This window comes from Eurytemora carolleeae, unplaced genomic scaffold, assembly GCF_000591075.1.
Source record: "Eurytemora carolleeae unplaced genomic scaffold, Eaff_2.0 scaffold84, whole genome shotgun sequence".
NCBI lineage: Eukaryota > Metazoa > Arthropoda > Copepoda > Calanoida > Temoridae > Eurytemora > Eurytemora carolleeae.
The window spans coordinates 218,617-236,150 of record NW_019396074.1 but is presented as its reverse complement, the minus strand read 5'-3'; the positions used below and the strand labels follow the sequence as shown (position 1 = coordinate 236,150).

General features: G+C 32.9%; 2 protein-coding genes across 5 annotated transcripts in view; both read right to left on the bottom strand.

The window, feature by feature from the left end:
- Positions 1-1,361: 1,361 nt before the first annotated feature.
- LOC111713823 (general transcription factor IIH subunit 4) lies at positions 1,362-13,685 on the bottom strand. The gene is made up of 15 exons (XM_023488777.1): positions 13,605-13,685; positions 12,076-12,169; positions 11,597-11,651; positions 11,200-11,289; positions 9,552-9,639; positions 8,846-9,018; positions 7,985-8,077; positions 7,219-7,326; positions 4,863-4,946; positions 4,188-4,234; positions 3,616-3,643; positions 3,203-3,399; positions 2,742-2,856; positions 2,120-2,282; positions 1,362-1,619 (listed from the first exon to the last, which is right to left on the bottom strand). The coding sequence occupies exons 1-15, from the start codon at positions 13,630-13,632 to the stop codon at positions 1,519-1,521; spliced, it is 1,464 nt and encodes a 487-aa protein (XP_023344545.1). The 5' UTR covers positions 13,633-13,685; the 3' UTR covers positions 1,362-1,518.
- Positions 13,639-17,534, bottom strand: part of LOC111713948 (titin homolog) — a 17,448-nt gene continuing 13,552 nt past the window's right edge. For 2 of the 4 annotated variants that reach the window (XM_023488948.1, XM_023488954.1), the window contains exons 13-14: positions 16,239-17,507; positions 13,639-15,903 (exon numbers count right to left, since the gene is read on the bottom strand). In XM_023488948.1, coding sequence (XP_023344716.1) covers positions 13,975-15,903; positions 16,239-17,507 — 3,198 coding nt within the window. In that variant the 3' untranslated portion in view covers positions 13,639-13,974. Of the gene's footprint in view, positions 15,904-16,238; positions 17,512-17,534 lie in introns of all 4 variants that reach the window. The other 2 variants (XM_023488960.1, XM_023488967.1) reach the window with 2 other exon arrangements.

Here is a 17,534-nt window from a genome sequence, read left to right as displayed (position 1 = left end):
GTCTCAGTAAACTTGCTGTTTTTCTATTAAAGGGAGTGACTAGAGTGACCGGCAATGTATGGTAGTTGAACTGAGAATGTAGTACTGTGGAGAATTTTCTTAGGATTCATTTGAGACATATAAAACGTTTTCATGGTGCAAACTTGTTCAGCATGAACGCAAATTCAATCTTTAATATCCTCATAGTTTGTCCATTTCAGAGGGATGACTTTGAGAATCGGTTTTTAAAATATTATTCAATGAATTCAGTGAATTTTTGCAGCAGAAATAAGCAGTGGCGCAACTAGCACTTTAGAGAGAGGGGGCGAAATTTTATTTCGAGGGGCTGAGAGGGGGGGGGGGACCAAATTTTTTTCGAAAAGACAGCGCTGTTTTTAGGATCTGAAGTAAAGAAACAGCATTTTTTAATTGTTGAAGGGTTGGCTCTGTGCTCTTAATAATGTACAAAATTCTTTTAATATTCATGCATTGAATTTGAAAAAATATACTTCCAACAACTTTAAAATGAACGACATGAGAAAATCAATTAACCATGTGCGCGAAGCACCAAAAAAATCTGTTCTTCTAGTGTCTTTCATGTATTTCGTTAGTGTCAGTTAGTCCCTGGCTTAGACATATTCACTATGTACATATATAAAATCTCTAAACACTATCTACAGCAGTTTTCTGTAATTCATCTAGTCGTAATTTGTCCACTATATATAGTCCCTTAATCAAAGTCCCTTTATAGTAGTAAGTGGCCCGTTTTCCTCTTATAGTCTTCTAAAGTCCTAATAGTCCGATATAATCCTTATCATATTTCTTCTTAGATTTTCAGGTTTGGTTTAACCTTAAATGGTATATGTATTATAATACTCAAGTAACAAAATAAAGGTTTTTTTTAAAAGGATAAATTCAGATTGACTGACTTTCTTTAACTCGAAAACGAGAAAATAGTCAGAAATTCTATTAGAAATGATGCGCGAAGCGCTTAAGAAAAATGTTGGTATTTTATTCTTAATTGGCAAAATTTTATAAAAAATGGTTCACAATCATGATCATGATAGAAATAAGAACAAAAATTGACAGAACTAAACTTTTTTCAATATAGAAAATCAACGATATATTTCTCATTTTTACTCAGATAAAGGTTTAAAGGATATTTTTGTGAAATAACTTGAGATAATCTAGCTCTAAATCTGTTGAATGTAGTTTTTCTTGAGATATTTCCGGCTCGTATTCCAAATACTAATTCACAGGGCGCTTGCTAGAAATGCTGCAGCGACAGAATATCATTTTTCAGATTGAAAGATAAAGATATCTTCACAGTTGTTTATAGCTAAAATATGTATACATGTACTTCTTAAAATAAAACCACGAGAGACTGAAAAAGAGAAATTTTATTTCAAGAAACAAAGTTTATCACAGATCGAGATTTTGAAAACCAAGCTGTATTTGCTGCTGTATGATTGTCTTCTACTCTATATCGACGACCTCGATTGAAGATGGTTCGGCCTCGGATTCGAGGCCGGCTGATTGCTATCTTTTACTGTTTTGCTTCCAGAATTTACGCACTGAGTTGTGTCCGTCCTGCGTGACAACTAAGGTTCTTCTTTGTTCACTGCTCCACACCACACATCCTAGACAATATTCAAATATTGGTCAGGATCTCAACTAAACACAGGATAGGACTGATTTAGAGATTAAAAACTGAAGGTTTGGAAAAATAATTGTTAATTATCCATACGCCACGATATGAATCATGTTTAATAATAATGCTCGACTTTATGCAGAATCGAACTCGAATCCAGGACGGGATGTTTGGGAAACTTTACAAATTTGGCGCTTAACACCACAAAATCTTCCTGAATCAGTTAAGCTATTAATTGAAAATTTGTTTGTTTGAATTAGGCTAACTTTTTTTTTTTGAAAATTCATGCACATTAGATGAAGGTCTTCTCTACAACCCTAATTTACTAATTCCTATATCTTTGAAACTTAATGCAAACTTTTTAAACTTTGACGATTTGATCCAGCAGAATTCATAGTTTAAGGCACATTATGAAACAAACAGCAAAGATGATGATTAGAAAAGTTAAATTTAAGACAAGTGTTCAGTTCCCAGCCAATTCCTCCGCACCTGATTGTTCAGCATAGCTTCTAACCATCTCATAATCTGCTTGAGATAGGAACTGATTGTATAAAACACCCTCCGTAAATATAAACTTATCCCGCTCCTGCTCCCATAATCGGATCTGATCGGAGACAGTCGGAGGCATCTGAGATTGTCCACTCTTCATCATCTAAACAAGAATATTAAAAGTACTGTGAGAACAGAATTCGGGAGAACGAAGACAAGACCAGAATAATAAGAGGATGGAAAAGATGAGTTAAACAGGATGGATAAGATGATGGGAACAGGATGGATAAGATGATGGGAACAGGATGGATAAGATGATGGGAACAGGATGGATAAGATGATGGGAACAGGATGAATAAAATGAGGAGAACAGGATGGATAAGATGAGGTAAACAGGATGGATAAGATGATGAGAACAGGATGAATAAAATGAGAACAGGATGAAGAAAATAAGGTGAACAGGATGAATAAAAATGAGGAGAACAGGATGAATAAAATGAGGAGAACAGGATGGATAAGATGAGGATAACAGGATGGATAAGATGAGGAGAACAGGATGGATAACTAAATATAACAAAGGAAACCCAGAAATCGTGGATAAAATATACAAATAACAACCAACCTTAGGATGAGCGTGCATATTAAGGAACCTGATGATCTGTGAAGCAGTTATTCCTCCACGGAATGCTTGTCTAGCAGATTTACGAGTTATCACAGCAACACACAGGTTCGGAAACCTGTAAGATAAATTAAATATAATAGAAAAATAGAATGTAGAATTTTTATTTCTTTTTCAAATTTCAATTCCATGCTTTTTGTCAAGACAAACAAATAGTATTTACCCAAATAAAATCAATCTTTAAAAATTTCTCCTAAATGAAAAAATTCTAAAATGTAACTCGTTAAAATAAAAAAAGCAGTGAAAGAATTGTTATAACATACAGATATGTCTGAAACCACTAAAAATTCCCCCCCCCCAAATTTTTTTTTACAAAAATTTCTATTTATGACGGAAAAATATTTCAAGGGTATTATTAAGTGATTTGGCGGAAAGAAATAAGTTCTTCTAGTTTATATTATTACCTGTACATCATTTCTGAGAAAAGTCCGAGTAAGGCCAGCTGTAGACTAGAGTCTGTATAGGCGTATACCCTGTAGTTGGTTTCTACTACTATATACCTGAAAACATATATTCTATTGTATTTCCAAGAACACAGTGATATTCTTAAATAAACGGAATTTCTTAACCATTGAGAGCAGACTTGGAAATCGTCTTTGATCTTTGAAATCATTTGCAGCATTTATTTGTCAAACAAATTCTAAAAGTATAATTCTTGAAAAAACAGTCCCTAGTCCTGCCATTTCTAAAATGTGGTCTGCCATTGTCGTAATGTCAAAATTACCAAAATTTTCTAATTGTAAATGAATTCATATCTTCGGTAATTAACTATGAAAGCAAGAAAATGGCAGACCACAATTTAGAAAGTCATGACTACCCTGAACAATGTTTTATCAACAATTTTGCTCAAATTAGATAAAAAATTAGACAATTTCTAAGTCTTCTATTTAATTGTTTAGAAATTCAGCTTCTTTTAAAATATGACTGTAGAAACCCATATTTTGAAAAATAATTTGTTTGTATCAAAAGAGGGGGAAAATGATCCTATAGCTTTTTTTGAGATTTAAATTCTTATTGCGTTTAATCCTACATTTATCAAATCAAGTGGTTACTGATGACAACTGTTACTGTGTTTATAAACATTCCCGATTAGAGACGTTTACGGGGGGGGGGGAGGTCACAGATCCTCAGTCACCCCTTGGAACACATTTATGTATATACCCCTGTTCCCAATTAACATCCATTAGTAAAAACTTTTTGTTTAATATATTTCATTAGAAAACCATCAAGGCTTATACTAATCTCAATCAAAAGCGGAGTGGGGGCAGGGGTTCTCTAGAACAGGATATTTATAGATAGAATATAGAACAGCATATTTAGAACTAGAATAGTTGGATAGAATCTAGAACAGAATATTTAGAACTAGAATGGTTGGATAGAATCTAGAACAGAATATTTATAGATAGAATAGTTGGATAGAATCTACCAGACGTTCTCTAGAACAGGATATTTATAGATAGAATGTTGGATAGAATCTAGAATAGGATATTTAGAACTAGAATAGTTGGATAGAATCTAGAATAGGATATTTAGAACTAGAATAGTTGGATAGAATCTAGAATAGGATATTTAGAACTAGAATAGTTGGATAGAATCTAGAATAGAATATTTAGAACTAAAATAGTTGGATAGAATCTAGAATAGGATATTTAGAACTAGAATAGTTGGATAGAATCTAGAGTAGAACTAGAATAGTTAGATAAAACAGTTTCTAAAGAAAAAATAAATTAAGTACACCTTGTAAAAAAAACCATGTCTAAAAATAATGATTTCTTATCTTATCTATATTATGAAGCTCTTCGCTCATGATATATATATATATATGTTAGCTTTAGGTGGCCAAACGGCTGGACTAAATTGGTTGAATTTTTATAAGGGAATCCCGGTGGTAACATAGGCTAAAAAATGTGGAAATTATAATAAAAAAGTTAATAATAATGATAATAAAAACCTTGACAACGCCGGGTGCCACAGCTGGTTACTTATATCATAATCTTCTCTCAAAAAAACTTCATAACCCTAGAATGTATGGGGTAATTCATAAATAATAAACATTAGACTTACCCTTCTTTGGTAAACCAGACCAAATTCTCTGAGATGCTGAAGAAACGTTAATAAACCTTGACTCATTCCGTCCGTACTATAATCCTGAAATACAGGAAAATAGAGAGATGTTGGGTATTTTCCCAAGAAAGACTTCCCAAGTTACAATTTCCGAGCCGAGTGTTGCGGTTAGTTCAGACTTGGGAAGTTGCAGCTTGGGAAATTTAACATTTGGGAACTTGCCACTTTGGGAAGTAGCCGTTTGGGAAAGAACCTAACATCAATAGAAATATATAAATGAACTTTACACAGTTTACTAACAAACGAATCATTTGTTTCTCCAATCTCTTTAGCAAATGAACTTGGAAAACTGAGAACTTTTATCAAACTCTAGTTATCTAATCCTTTTATCTTTGCAACCTATTGTCGTAACCTTTGATATTTCAAACTATGAAATGTGTCAGATGAATTAGGTTTCCACCATCAGGTTGCAAAGATATAGTAAGTAGAAAATATGATTTTTGTTCCTTTACTTGAGGAAACCAAAACCGAATCTGATTTCAACTAGAGAAATTTTAATTAATAATTTTCTGAAAAAAGTATTTTATTCCCCCTGCAATATAATATTTTTTTTATTTACAATCAACCTATAGATATGTTATGATAAGATGAAAACAGGATTGAACTTTACCACTTGCATTGGTCTATATATATATATATATATATATATATACAGCACAATGGTACAAAGGTACATACAATGATACAAAGGTACAATGATCCAATACAATGGCACAATGGTGCATTATAAAGTTTCGATAAAACATAGATGTCTTTAGAATTATTAACCAAAATGTAGTTATTTTAGCCAGGCCAGAGCATCTTTTGTTTTTGTAAACTTAATTCAAGACAATACAGAGCCGAAAACTTTTGAAACTTTAGAATGGTGGATATCGAGATCAATGCTTGATCCTCTCTCCAGGCTAAATAATGCTTGTTTTCCTCTTGTTATTAATGTCCAGATTAATTAACCGATTGGTATTAAGGATATCCCATTCTAAAGTTTTCAACTCTGAATATATTTTTTGATCAATTTAGGATGGCTAAATGCTTATCTTAAGGACCACTAAATGTAGGTTTTGATAAATACAAACTTTTTTATATTTAATTTTTTAAACTGGTTTCCAAAACTAGTGGAAAAAAATCACGCATCTCTAAACTTTGTTTTAGATTTATAAATTGACTTCCAGGAAAAAAAAATGAGAAGAAAACTGAGCTGGGAACTTTAGAATGGTGGATTTCGAGATCAATGCTTGATCCTCTCTTTTTCTTAATATCGAGACTAACCTAATCTTGTACTTGTATTCTAAAAAGCGTATAAAATTCAACCAATATGTTTGGGCTATGGGAAGAAATAGGGCTTGTAAGTACATTTTCGTAAAAATAATGGGAAATAGGTTAGAGAATCAGATGCCGAGAGATTTGAAATTTTGCGCGCCATTTGAGATCAATATACAGAAACGGGAGGGACTCTATAATTTTTAAAAAACCGGTTTTTGATTTTCTGTACTATATCCTAAAAAGAGTTGATTAAGCACGACATTAAAAGTGTTCACATTGGATATTTGGATTAAACAGTCGGGATTTATAGTATCCAATTCTAAAGTTCCCAGCGCTGAAGACTTTAGAATAGGATATCCTTAATCCCAATAGGTTAATTAATCTGGAGATTAAGAACAAGAGGAGAACAAGCATTATTTAATCTGGAGATTAAGAAAAAGAGGAGAACAAGCATTAATTAATCTGGAGATTAAGAACAAGAGGAGAACAAGCATTATTTAATCTGGAGTTTTAGAAAAAGAGAGGATCAAGCATTGATCTCGATATCCACCATTCAAAAGTTCCAAGCTCAGCCCTGTTAAGCTTATAAAATATATTAATTAAATTCTTGAAAACCGTAATTTATAAAGACTAAAAAGATCTATTGTACTCTTTTAACAAAGAAGCGTTAAGCTAAGATGGAGTTCAGGGAACCGGGGTTAAAGAACTATTTATTACAGGAGACCGTTGAATATCATTTAACAATTTAGATAATCCAATCTATTTAGGTTTAGGGATAAATCCTGCTCGTGGATGAAGATATAATTGTTTTCCCATCTAAGTTTTGATATCATTATCTAAATCATTATTATCATAATTATCATAATTATCATTATTATCATGATTATCATGATTATCATGATTATCATGATTATCATGATTATCATCATTACCATAATAACCATCAGTACCCGTTTTTTTCTCTTCTAAAGTCCGTCCGAAGACAAAAATAACTAGGTTAACTCCGTCCCATGAAAATAAACCCAACCAAACCAACCTTGCCAAGTTGCGAGAATGATAGTTGGAAGAGAAAGGATAAACATTCAACTAAACTCATCCCTCGCGCACTCACAGAGTTTAAATACTGCAGGATAAAGTACCAAACCTAAACACGTTTAATTAAATATTTAAAAATAATAAGACTCATCTGGAAAATTTAAATCTTGGTTTTCAGAGAAAGATAAAAAATTAAAAAATGTAAAACAAAACTAAATTAAAAAAAATCTTCTTATCTAGGATTTGTATAAATTTCAATAATATGATACCCCATCAATTATATAGTTTAGGATATATGAAACCAACAATGTGAAAACAATTATATAGTTTAGGATATATGAAACCAACAATGTGAAAACAATTATATAGTTTAGGATATATGAAACCAACAATTATATAGTTTAGGATATATGAAACCAACAATTATATAGTTTAGGATACATGAAACCAACAATTATATAGTTTAGGATATATGAAACCAACAATTATATAGTTTAGGATATATGAAACCAACAATTATATAGTTTAGGATATATGAAACCAACAATTACATAGTTTAGGATATATGAAACCAACAATTATATAGTTTAGGATATATGAAACCAACAATTATATAGTTTAGGATATATGAAACCAACAATTACATAGCTTAGGATATATGAAACCAACAATTACATAGCTTAGGATATATGAAACCAACAATTATATAGTTTAGGATATATGAAACCAACAATGTGAAAATTTCTTGAAATTATGCTATCCCCGACCTGACTGCTTCTCTCCATGAGTAGGAACTGGAACCCGGATCTTGTGATTACCGGAGCATTGTTCTGAGTTTCATCCCGAGACATGAGTCCTGCCTGCAGAGCAACATACGATAATATCAAGTCTGCAAGTTCTGTAAGCGTTAGTTTAAGAGAACCTCTATGCAAAGCTGGCAATCCCTGATTCAAAACGGTAATAACCTTGAAACCTTTATCTGATCAATTTGTTGGATATTTCCGTTTTTTGAATATGAGTGTTTTTTTCGGAAAGTTCCCGCATTTTTTCCTGTAGTAAGAATGCGTAAGTCACTTTTGTAAAGAAACGATAATAAAAAAATCAGTTTTCAAAATCATAAACATTAATATCTAATTTATGGTTGATCGGATAAAGCTTAACTCGTGTAAAACGCCGAGAGAACTTGTAAATCATCATTTAACGTGTAAAATCGCTAGACTTACAATGACAGAAAGTATCAATCATTCTGATCTAGTGAAACATCCTCCAACAGAATATGGAATATGTCCCTCATTTAAATAGATGAAAAATTCTTTTGAATTGCCAACTATTCTGCAAGTTCTACCCATAGAGTTAATAAAGATAGAGTATAGGTGTACTGAAGTACACTCGGATTCAAGTAGATATAGATTTTAAAAATATTTCTCACACAAGTTGGCGCTAGCATGAAGTCTGAAAGAAAGCACGTAGAAACCTGTTTTCTCTCAGTTTTGTACAAACTCAGTGACGGAATATTAATTAAAATGAATACGGAGCAGTATGATTAGACACAAAGGGGTGGGGGTTCCAGGAAATAGAGAGAAGGGGGTGAGATGAATTTTCTATATCTAATTTTTATTATGTTTTACCTGTAGGAGTGTATGTACTGCGTCCTGTGATATCCCGGCCTGTTGACTGCTAGCTACCATATAGTGGAGAACAGTCTCCCATCGTTCAGATGCATAACTATCCAGGAATACAATATCTCTACTGTGAGGGTCAGCTTCAAGATAGGCTGACATCGTCCAGGGCTGCCCTCCACCTTAATAATTATCATTATTATCATGGTTATAATTGGGTTTCATTGGTTTTCATTGGGTATCTTTGGTTTTCATTGGTTTTCATTGATTTTCATTGGTTTTCATTGGTTTTTATTGATTTTCATTGGTTTTAAATGGTTATCATTGGTTAAGAATGGTATAATTATTATCATGGTTATCATTGGGTTTCATTGGTTTTCATTGGGTATCTTTGGTTTTCATTAGTTTTCATTGGTTTTCATTGGTTTTCATTGTCTTTCAATTTTTTCAATGTTTAAAATTGTTTTCATAGCTATAATGGTAATGATTCTAATCTGTTTTTCTTGTTTTTCTTGTTTTTCTTGTTATTATTGTTATTTTGATTTTAGAAAATTAAATTTTTCTTTTGTTAAATTTATATTTTTTAGAAATAAAATTGATTTAAAAAATAAGAAAAGCTAAAATAAACTCACTTCGTAATTAATGTAAAACTATTACTGTTGCCAAAGAATGGAATTATTTGACCTCTGCATTAGTATTGTAAGTTATAACCAACCTGTTAATGCCATTTTAAGATTAGATCTGAAGGTAGGGTTGAGCAACCAGGATCTTAACCCACCAGACATCGAGGTTTCTTTCCAAACCTAGATTTATATTGTTCATTCTCCCAAACTGTGAAGTGTAAATCCTTCCTCACGTGTAAAATCATAATTTATGGTTTCTAACCCAAAATGTTTCCGCATATTATCAATCAACCTAGATTGTAACTTTAATTATAAGAAATTAAATCATTTAAAAACTGTATTTCACTGTTGTGCACACCGAAATACGAAGAAACTTGTGCAAGAGTTGTCAATAAGTGGAATGATATAGATATAGATAGAAAAGATATGTTTTAAATTATCACACCCGGAATATATAAAAATTAACAGACCAATTAAACCAATTAATTATTAAAAGAACCGTAAGCGTTATCTCAAGTGACCCTCCATACAAAGAAGAATGGCCGATTTACAACGGTACCTTTTAAACCCTTGGCTGGTCAACGAGGGTAGAGAACTCCGTGAATTTATCTCTAAAATGGTGTTTAAATTGCCGCAAAACTGGAGTGTAAGCTAGCGTACGATGGAAAATCAACATACCTGACATAACATCCCGAATATTTCATGTTCAACACTATATTCAAAAGATCCGCATTTCAATATTTTTTTTTCTGCGACTTCCAGATAGTAAATATTGATATTTCTTTAAAAAATTGCTTGCAAACCTAGCGTTTTAGGTAGATAAACAAGGTATGTCTGTCACCCTTGATCAGTCAAGGTTTTAACGGGTACTGTTACGCCATAGTCTCTTTTAGTAAAAAAAGTTTAAAACACAATTTAAAAATACAAGAAAAATTGCGGTAAAAATAATCATCCAATAATGTTTGAAAACATCAATTCTGGTAAAAAATTAAACGAACCTTATAATATCAAATTCATCCCTGTGTTTACTCCATTTAATTATTTTTTAAAAATTATATACAGACTGAGTCAAAACAAAAGGTTGAATAGCGAGATCTTGCATGTAATAAAGCATTTTTTTTGATAATCATATTGTTAACAAATATGTATGAAATTTTTGAATTTTAGTTTTTGATTGGCAATATGATAGACCCTTTAAAAGTATCTACGAAACTATTTTTTACTCAAAATTAGCTGAATAGTAAAACAAAAGTGCGGAAATAAATTATTTCTATCACACCTTAAATGTTTAACAAAATCAGCAGAGTAGTTCTGGAGAAAATGCGCGAAATTAAATTTAGAAAAAAATCATTTTGATGTTTTTTATACTTTCTAAATTATTTTTATAGCATGAATTTTTGAGATAGGTTAAAATGTCTAAATCAGACTAATTGGGAAGATACGCATAAAAGGTACATTATGAAAATATGTTGATTGCGGATTTTCTTAACTTAATTTCGCGCATTTTCTACGTGACCTGTTAAAGATTTTAAGATGTGATAGAAATAATATATTCCAGCACTTTTGTTTTTCTACTCATCTAATTTTGGGTAAAAAAGTTTCGCGGATTTTTTTAGGATAAGATTGCCTCTCAAAAAAGTTCAAAAATGAGATTACTAAAAAAAGTGCTTATTGTATGGGAGATCTTGTTATTCACCCTTTTTTTTGACTCACCCGCCTGTATATTATATATATACTAACCCGTAAACTAGTGAGTGTATCCTGAGCTAGTTTATTCTGCTCCTGGTAGTGATGAGTAACCCAAGATGAAACTACTGCTTGAGGTATTGCCTGGATACACAAACCAATATTAAATCTGAACTATGTTTACCCAAAAATAATATCGTAGATAAACTAATAATAGTCTAGTTATTTTTCATAAGGCCAAAAATATGAAAAATTAAGACTTTAATAAGTTGTGTATAATCATAACAAGGAACCCATATCAAGATATAATCATATTAATAAAAAATATTAATAGGGAGTTACTTGTTAGGATTCTCTTAAGAAAGTGATTTACTTTTCTCTGAGATAAATCAGTTTTTATTAAAAAAAGTGAAGAAAAAAATAAATTAAGTCTAATTAACATATTGGTTTCCTGCTCTATATATATCAACCGTGTAATCAACTGTTTGGCCAAGGCTGGGAGCTCTCTAAATAAATTAATATAAAATTATAACGAGCAAAACAAGCAAAGATCTTAAAACTTAGAATTATTCACCAATCTAAAACTTAAATTAAGGAAATCAAAGAGATAAAAATCAGTCGGTAATTAACAAATACAAAAGTTTATAAAACAACAATTCAATTTCAATTTCGTCAAAACATGTAGAAAAGATATCAAACGATGCGTTTCAACCACTAAAACCAGCCCTTTTTGTAGATATTACAAAAATGGTTCATTTAAATAATTTTTAACCGACTTCTTAAAACTAATACCTATAATAATATATTTAGAAGAATTTATTTGTTGCTGGCGTCTATTTGTGAATTTATCTTAACAAAAAAAGAAATATCTGAACGAGTATGATATTAAATTTAAAATAGAAAATTATATTTAATCTGAATGACGTGAACCTGAAGACTGCAAGGCATGTTGCTGGATGATTGTAAAGATTGTCAAGAACTTCTTGTGGCAGTGTTTTCAGGTATTCGTGCAGATTTCTACTTTCTACAAAATACTCCAGTTTAGAAAATACATTTATCAAATTAAATACAAATATGGAGCCTGCAGTAGGACCCCCAAACTGCATTTAGGACGCCATAAACCACCGTCCCAACAAGCGACCTAATGTAGGAATTTTTGTGTTGTCAATCTCGGGATCAAACATTGATCTCCAGCTTATGCAGATCTACCAGATCTCGTGGTGGATAAACGTTAATTGAGGAGTTTAGCATTGATCCTCAAAATAAAAAAGCTCACATTGAACTGCAAGATCTACCGTTCGTGATTAACGACACTCGAAAGTTACGACTTGATTTAGATTCGTAGGTCTTTAAAAGGACAGAATGGGCCCCTTGAACGGTCATCCAAATATCTATATATATACCTTGCTTGTCTGTCTGTTTGTATCCAAAAAACACCACGGCTAAATCCGTTCTGGCCCAAATTTTGTGTGGGACCACACGTTACCCCAGGAAAGGTTTATGAATGATAAAAATATCAAAAATTTGTGTTTTAAAGTTTTTTATTTTTGTAAAATTTTGAAAATGCGCGAAAAAATATTATGAAATCCGCAATCTTTTTATTTATACTGTACTAAGAAAACATGCTCACAGATAAAGCCACAATTAAAAGTTGAAATAGAAAATGGGCGCGAAGCGCCATAAAAACCTGATATTTTAAACACGGTCATTAAATTTATCCAAATGATCGAATAAATTCACTACGGCATTATTAAATATATTCTGTACTTACATGATTTGAAATATTTCACGATGAATGTTCTGGGGAAAAAATGGAAATTTCACCCTTTTAAATACCTTTCAACAATAAAATGAATTAATTTTCCCAATTCAACGCCTAAACCCTAAAAGTCTAACAAAGAGCGGAATGATTTTTCAAGGAATATATATGTGTATCTGTGATCTTTTATTTTCTCATTAACTCATTATACATAATTTTCTTTACTTCATACCGATCATTTTTGATTTTTCCATTAATAAATATTTTAGCTACTCTAATATTTTTTTCTTGGTTCATGTAAAAATACGATATAATCTATATCTATATATAAATTTGGCTTGTCTGTCTGTTTGGGTGTCTGTCTGTTTGTTTGTATCCAATAAACGTCAAAACGGCTGAACCGATCGGGTCCAAATTTTTTGTGGGACATCACGTGACCACAGGGAAGGTTTATGAATGATATAAAAAAGGGTTCAAGGTTTTTAATTTTGTAAAAAAATAAAAATTCTTGAAAATCCGCGATTTTTTTTATAACTCCGCAAAATTTTTTTCTTCTGTGTTTTAAAGTGTAAACAAAAAGAACATGTTCACAATTTAAATAGAAGATGGGCGGGAAGCGCCCTAAAAGCCTAGTATCTTAAACTTTCCAAAATGACTTTCACATTATATCATAATTACAAGTTAACGAGGAAAATCTTACCTAGTGATTTATTTCGAGGTTGCGGCATTTCAGGTCTGAAACATATTAAGTTTAATTCAACTCTCAGTCTTTTATAATAATTTAACAAATCAACAAATTCATTTATATACTTGATAAACTAGAAACACATATCTCACACTTATCCTAAAAAAGGCAATTTGTTACGATAACTAACTAAATAATATGAACCCAGCATCACATTTTTTAACATAAAACTGTAATAAAACTGCCCGCGTTAAATTACGCCAATGAATACACAAATCTATAAATAAGGTTAAAAATCATGTTGGGAGAAAATGCTGGGAAAGGATTGTGAAAGAAACGTGTAGCACGAGAATAATACATTATTTACTAGGCTTCGGGCAGGACGCTATAAGTGCAGGTTCACGCTTCTAGTGTTAGCTCCACTTCTTCCTTTTCTCTTTCCTCCGGCAATCCCAGTTTTCTTCTTCACTACTCCTCCAACCATCTTCTTTTTTAGGACTCCGTCTTCTTCAAGGATTCGCTTCTTCTTATTTTTTTTAATTACTCCAGCTTCATTTACAATCGCCGCTTTCTTTACGCCGCCATCTTCCATCTTTTTCTTTTTAATGTTTACGCCTTCGCTGGTTTCTAATTTTTTTTTCTTCAAAACTCCTTCTATTGCTTTAACGTCTGCCTTAGCTGCAGATTTACTCAAACCATCTGCTTTGTTTTTATTTTTAGTGTCTGCTTGAGAACTTTCTTTATCCGTAACAGTTTCAGTTTTAGCAAGTTTTTTCTTCCGTCCAACGGGTTTTTTAATTTCTAAACTTTTGGAACTACCAGCCTCTTCATTGGTTTGCGAGGATTTAGGATTAGAGAAGGTTTTCATCTTTTGAAGTTGAATAAGACTTTCATCTGAGATGTTAAGTGTGATTTCATCATCTACATGAACTAATGTCATTCCATCTTCAACATCTGTATCGTCATCATCATTATCAGGAACAGGTTTAACAGGAGCAGCCTTCTTTACAACTTTCTTCTTTTTCTTTAATCCCATTGATGGACCTTCTTTGTTTGCTTTGGATCCCTTAATAGGAGATTTTACAACGGAGTTTTTGGCTTTTGGATTCTCCTGCTTTTCTTGGCCTGCAGAATTTTTGCTTTTCACCTTGACTGGTTTAGGTTCTTCCTTAGTCGGAGATGAATCTGATTTAACAGATTGAGCTTGGGAAGGTTTAGAAGCTGATGAGGATGCTTCATTACTTTTACAATCATCCTTAGCAGTCACAGTCTTTTTCTTTTTTGCAACAACTGTAGTCTTAGTAGACTCCGTTTCTTCAGGTTTCTTGGAAGCCGTAGAACTTAAAGACTTCTTCAAAACTTTCTTTTTCAAGGTTTTAACTGGACCCGAGCCGTCAGCAGCTGATAACCGACTTACCTTTCTGCCTTTTCGTCTACTTAGAAGCGGAACAACAGGGAGATTGTCCGGCATTTTTGTTGGTTTAGACTTCTCCTTCTTGCTGGTATCTGATGTGTTGCTAGAGGAGCTCCCGTGTCTAGACCTGACAGATCGTGTAGATGTATCTGATGAGTTTGAAACACTGCTTGAATTACTATCTCTTCTTTTCCGAGGTCGGCCAGATATTTTCAAAGTATCAACTGATATCCGAGACTCAGAGCTTTCCCTCCTCTCTACAGCAGCACCTGATAATAATGGTTTCTTGAACGGAGAACGATCTGACTCTGGGATTGAAACCTCTTCCGAGACAGGTTTTCTCTTAGAAGAGGGATCTTCAGTAGTAACTTTAGGTTTAAGGTTTCCTTTTTTCTTTTTCAGCACTTCTGTCTTGCCTGGGGGGTTTTGGTTTAGGGAACATGGTTTAGAAACTTTCGTTTTTAATTTTCTTTTACTTGAAGGTTCACTAGATGTTGTTTTATTATCTTCAACTGGCATCACAGGTTTCATGTCATCAGATTTTCTTTTCTTAATTGTAATATTGTCCTCGACACTTCGCTTAGATTTTACTGTTTCTTCTAGTTCCATTGTTTCAGCTTTCTTCGGAGATGGTTTCTTGATTCTCACAGACTTCTTTACTGGACTAGAGATTGAGAGATCATCGACAATATCTATCTCATCCCTGAGAATTTGGTCTAAACACGGTTCAGGGTTTCCTTTCTCTCCAGGTTCAGCGTCGACCTTGACTCTCTTACTCTTTTCTGGAGAAATTTGCTTAGTCACACCTTTCCGTCTCCTACCCGGTGCCGGAACATCCTCAACCTGTTCTGGATTGGTTTGGTCAGGATTCAATGTATCAGAATCTAATCCCACCTTATCCTATGGACAAAACATTGACATTAAGAAACCCAAGGAAAAATAATTTACGATTATAAGTTAGCCCCTCCCCCCCAGTTCTTATCATTTTGAAAACATTTAAAAAAAAACGAAGTTTAGACTAAAATCATGATATTTTTCTCCAAAAAATGACCCCCCACCTCATCTTGATCGGCATCGAGTTAACAATCTCACCAATATCGAATTAAATGTAACAATTTCATGATCAATACTCTACCCCCCCCCACATCAAATTTTTAACATTTAAAGAATAGACAAAACTTCAGTTACTTGAGATTTGTTAAAAGAAAAAAAGAAAAAACAATGTTAGTTTGTCCCTGAATATGAGTAGTTACATCATCATCAGCTACGAAATCCACACTACTCGGTTTCCTAGCTCTCACACCAGGAACCTTGCTCGGAGAGTTCTCCATCTTCCTCTTCTTCTTGGGAGATTCGTCCTCGGACGGATCCGTAGACTTTCTTTTAATCCTTTTATCAGGAGAAGTTTCCGATTTACTATCCGTGGATTGTTTAGACGAAGATTCATTCTGGGTTCTCGAAGGTGAAACTGGATTATAATCCCGAGGTTCAGGAGACTTCTCTTGGTTCGTATCTAGCTTACTCCGATTGTTCTTCTCCAAATTCCCTGTTTGTTTCAGAGACTGCTCTTGAACTAATCTAACTTTAGATTCTTCGACCCAGAGCTTTGTTGACTCCTTCACAGAAACCATTTTAAGATCTTCTATTGAAACTTTTCTTTCAATCTCAATATTATCCAATTCCTTATCTTCTCCTTGGTTTTTAATTTTCCCTAAAGTTTGTTCGACTTCTATTACATTAACTGTTACATCTTCTTTCACTGTGTCATCTTCTTTTTCTTCCCGTTTTTCTGCTCTATTCTCTTCTGGTGTCAGTTCGTCAACCTTTGTTTCTTGTTCAGGAACCTTATCTTGTTCAACAACCGTAACTTGTTTTTGATCTGGAACCTTTCCTTGTTCTTGTTCAATAACAGTATCTTGTTCTTGTTTAGGAACCTTCTTATGTTGTGTTTCAACAAGCTTTTCATGTTGTTGTTCAACAACCTTTTCCTCTTCTTGTTCACGAACCCTATCTTGGTCAACTTCAGTAACCTCAACCTGTTCTTGTTCAGGAACCTTGTCTTGTTCTTGTTCAACAACCTTCTCTTGTTTTTCTTCAAAAACCTTCTTTTGTTCTTGTTCAACAACCTTTTCTTGTTTATGTTTATAAACCTTCTTTTGTTCAGCAACCTTTTCATGCTCTTGTTCAGCAACCTTTTCATGCTCTTGTTCAGCAACCTTTTCTTGTTCTTGTTCAGGAACCTTCTGATTTTCTCGATCAACAAATTTCTCTTGTTCTTGTTCGAAAACCTTCTTTTGTTCTTGCTCAACAATCTTCTCTTGTTCTTGCTCAACAATCTTCTCTTGTTGTTGTTCAACAATCTTATCTTGTTCTTGTTCAACAATTTTATCTTGTTCTTGCTCAGCAACCTTCTCTTGTTCTTGCTTAGCAACCTTCTCTTGTTCTTGTTCAACAACCTCCTCTTGTTCTTGCTCAGCAACCTTCTCTTGTTCTTGTTTAACAACCTTCCTTTGTTCTTGCTCATCTTGTTC

Excerpts from the sequence above, each read along its gene's own strand:
- LOC111713823 (XM_023488777.1), bottom strand. The coding sequence starts at position 13,632 with ATGCCGCAACCTCGAAATAAATCACTAG. Across the intron at positions 11,290-11,596 it reads GGTTGATATATATAGAGCAG|GCAATACCTCAAGCAGTAGT; the intron begins GAAACCAATATG and ends TTGTGTATCCAG. Across the intron at positions 4,947-7,218 it reads CATTCTCGCAACTTGGCAAG|GATTATAGTACGGACGGAAT; the intron begins GTTGGTTTGGTT and ends CCTGTATTTCAG.